The 1,526-nt window shown below is 47.0% G+C and overlaps 1 protein-coding gene across 1 annotated transcript in view; it reads right to left on the reverse strand.

Annotated features, from left to right (window-relative positions):
- Positions 1-1,526, reverse strand: part of ccdc141 (coiled-coil domain containing 141) — a 23,083-nt gene that overhangs the window by 11,947 nt on the left and 9,610 nt on the right. The window contains exons 9-10 of the mRNA XM_008292837.1: positions 907-1,071; positions 225-446 (exon numbers count right to left, since the gene is read on the reverse strand). Of these exons, the coding sequence (XP_008291059.1) occupies positions 225-446; positions 907-1,071 (387 nt within the window). The remainder of the gene's footprint in view (positions 1-224; positions 447-906; positions 1,072-1,526) is intronic.

A 1,526-nucleotide genomic window follows, 5' to 3' on the forward strand; every position in this document is an offset into this window, starting at 1 on the left:
ACACAACATCAGACACACAACGTCAGACACACAACGTCAGAGACACACAACGTCAGACACACAACATCAGACACACAACATCAGACACACACAACGTCAGAGACACACAACATCAGACACACAACGTCAGACACACACAACGTCAGAGACACACAACGTCAGACACACGACATCAGACACACAACGTCAGAGACACACACCAGAGACACACAACATGTCTGTACCTTTCTCAGTCTGTCCTCGTATTTTCTGCAGATCTTTTCATCCTCCAGCTGCTTTTGGTTCTGCTTCTGGTTCTGGTTCTGGTCCTGGTTGTGGTTGTGGTCCTGGTTCTGCTTCAGTTTCTGGTTCTTCAGCTGCTTCACGTCTCGTTTGGTATCATCGAGTCGCTTCATCGTCTGTTTCATCACCAAAACCAGCGACTGGTTGAACGTCAAGTCCGACTCCTGAAACATGAAGGTCCACGTCTGACTGGATCTGGTTTCATGTCAGTCAGGCTCATCAGATTCAGGCGAATCTCAGGGCAGCATTTAACCCAGACGTCAGTGTCCTTCATTAGTCTGGTTTCATGTCAGTCAGGTTCAGCAGAAAGTCATCGGCTCATTTAGTCTCGTTTCTCATGTTTCTTCTGGACAATCAATTTAATCTCGTTGTTTTTATCTGATCATTTTATAATTATGTCCAAATCTTGATTTTTATATCAGAATAAAAAACATAAAATATATTAAATAAGTACTTTTCATGATAATGTTTTTATATTTTCCAACTAAGTCTCATGACATCTGAAATAATAATCATTTTATTTCATCAAGCATCGTAAACCCAGAGCGGACGTCCTCTGATGTCATCACAGTCTGATGTCATCACAGTCTGATGTCATCGTTTCAGAGGCAACAGGCTAGTTACCGTGGCGATGGCGTGGATGCAGCTGTTTCCTAGTTCCTGAACAGCGATGAGCCTCGTCAGCGTCTCGTCCCAGCAGGAGGCGACTTCCTTCTTCTCTGGTGACCTGCTGCTCAGCCTCACTTCCTCCTCCAGCTGCTTCCTGTAGACCTCCATCTCCTGCTCCACCTGCAGGACAGAAGCACCGTCAGCTGACACACAACCTTCATCACAGCCGCCTTCATCTTCATCACAATCGCCTTCATCTTCATCACAGCTACCTTCGTCTTCATCTTCCCTTCAAAGCAGAACCCTGAATGTTGTGTGATCAACCTGTTAAACTGGTCAGTGCACAAAAAATCAACAAATTCTGGTACTGGGTGGACTGAGTGGACTGGTATTGGTGGATTGGCACTGGGTGGACTGGTACTGGACTGGTACTGGACTGGTACTAGTGGACTGGTACTGGACTGGTACTGAGTGGACTGGAACTGGGGGGGCTGATAATAGTGGACTGGTAGTAGTGGATTGGTACTGGATTGGTACTGGGTGGAGTGGTACTGGACTGGTACTGAGTGGATTGAAACTGGACTGGTACTGGGGGGGCTGGTGCTGGACCTGCTGGTGCTGGACCTGCTGGTGCT

The sequence above is a fragment of the Stegastes partitus genome, unplaced genomic scaffold (assembly GCF_000690725.1).
Source record: "Stegastes partitus isolate 25-593 unplaced genomic scaffold, Stegastes_partitus-1.0.2 Scaffold837, whole genome shotgun sequence".
NCBI classification, from domain to species: Eukaryota; Metazoa; Chordata; class Actinopteri; family Pomacentridae; genus Stegastes; species Stegastes partitus.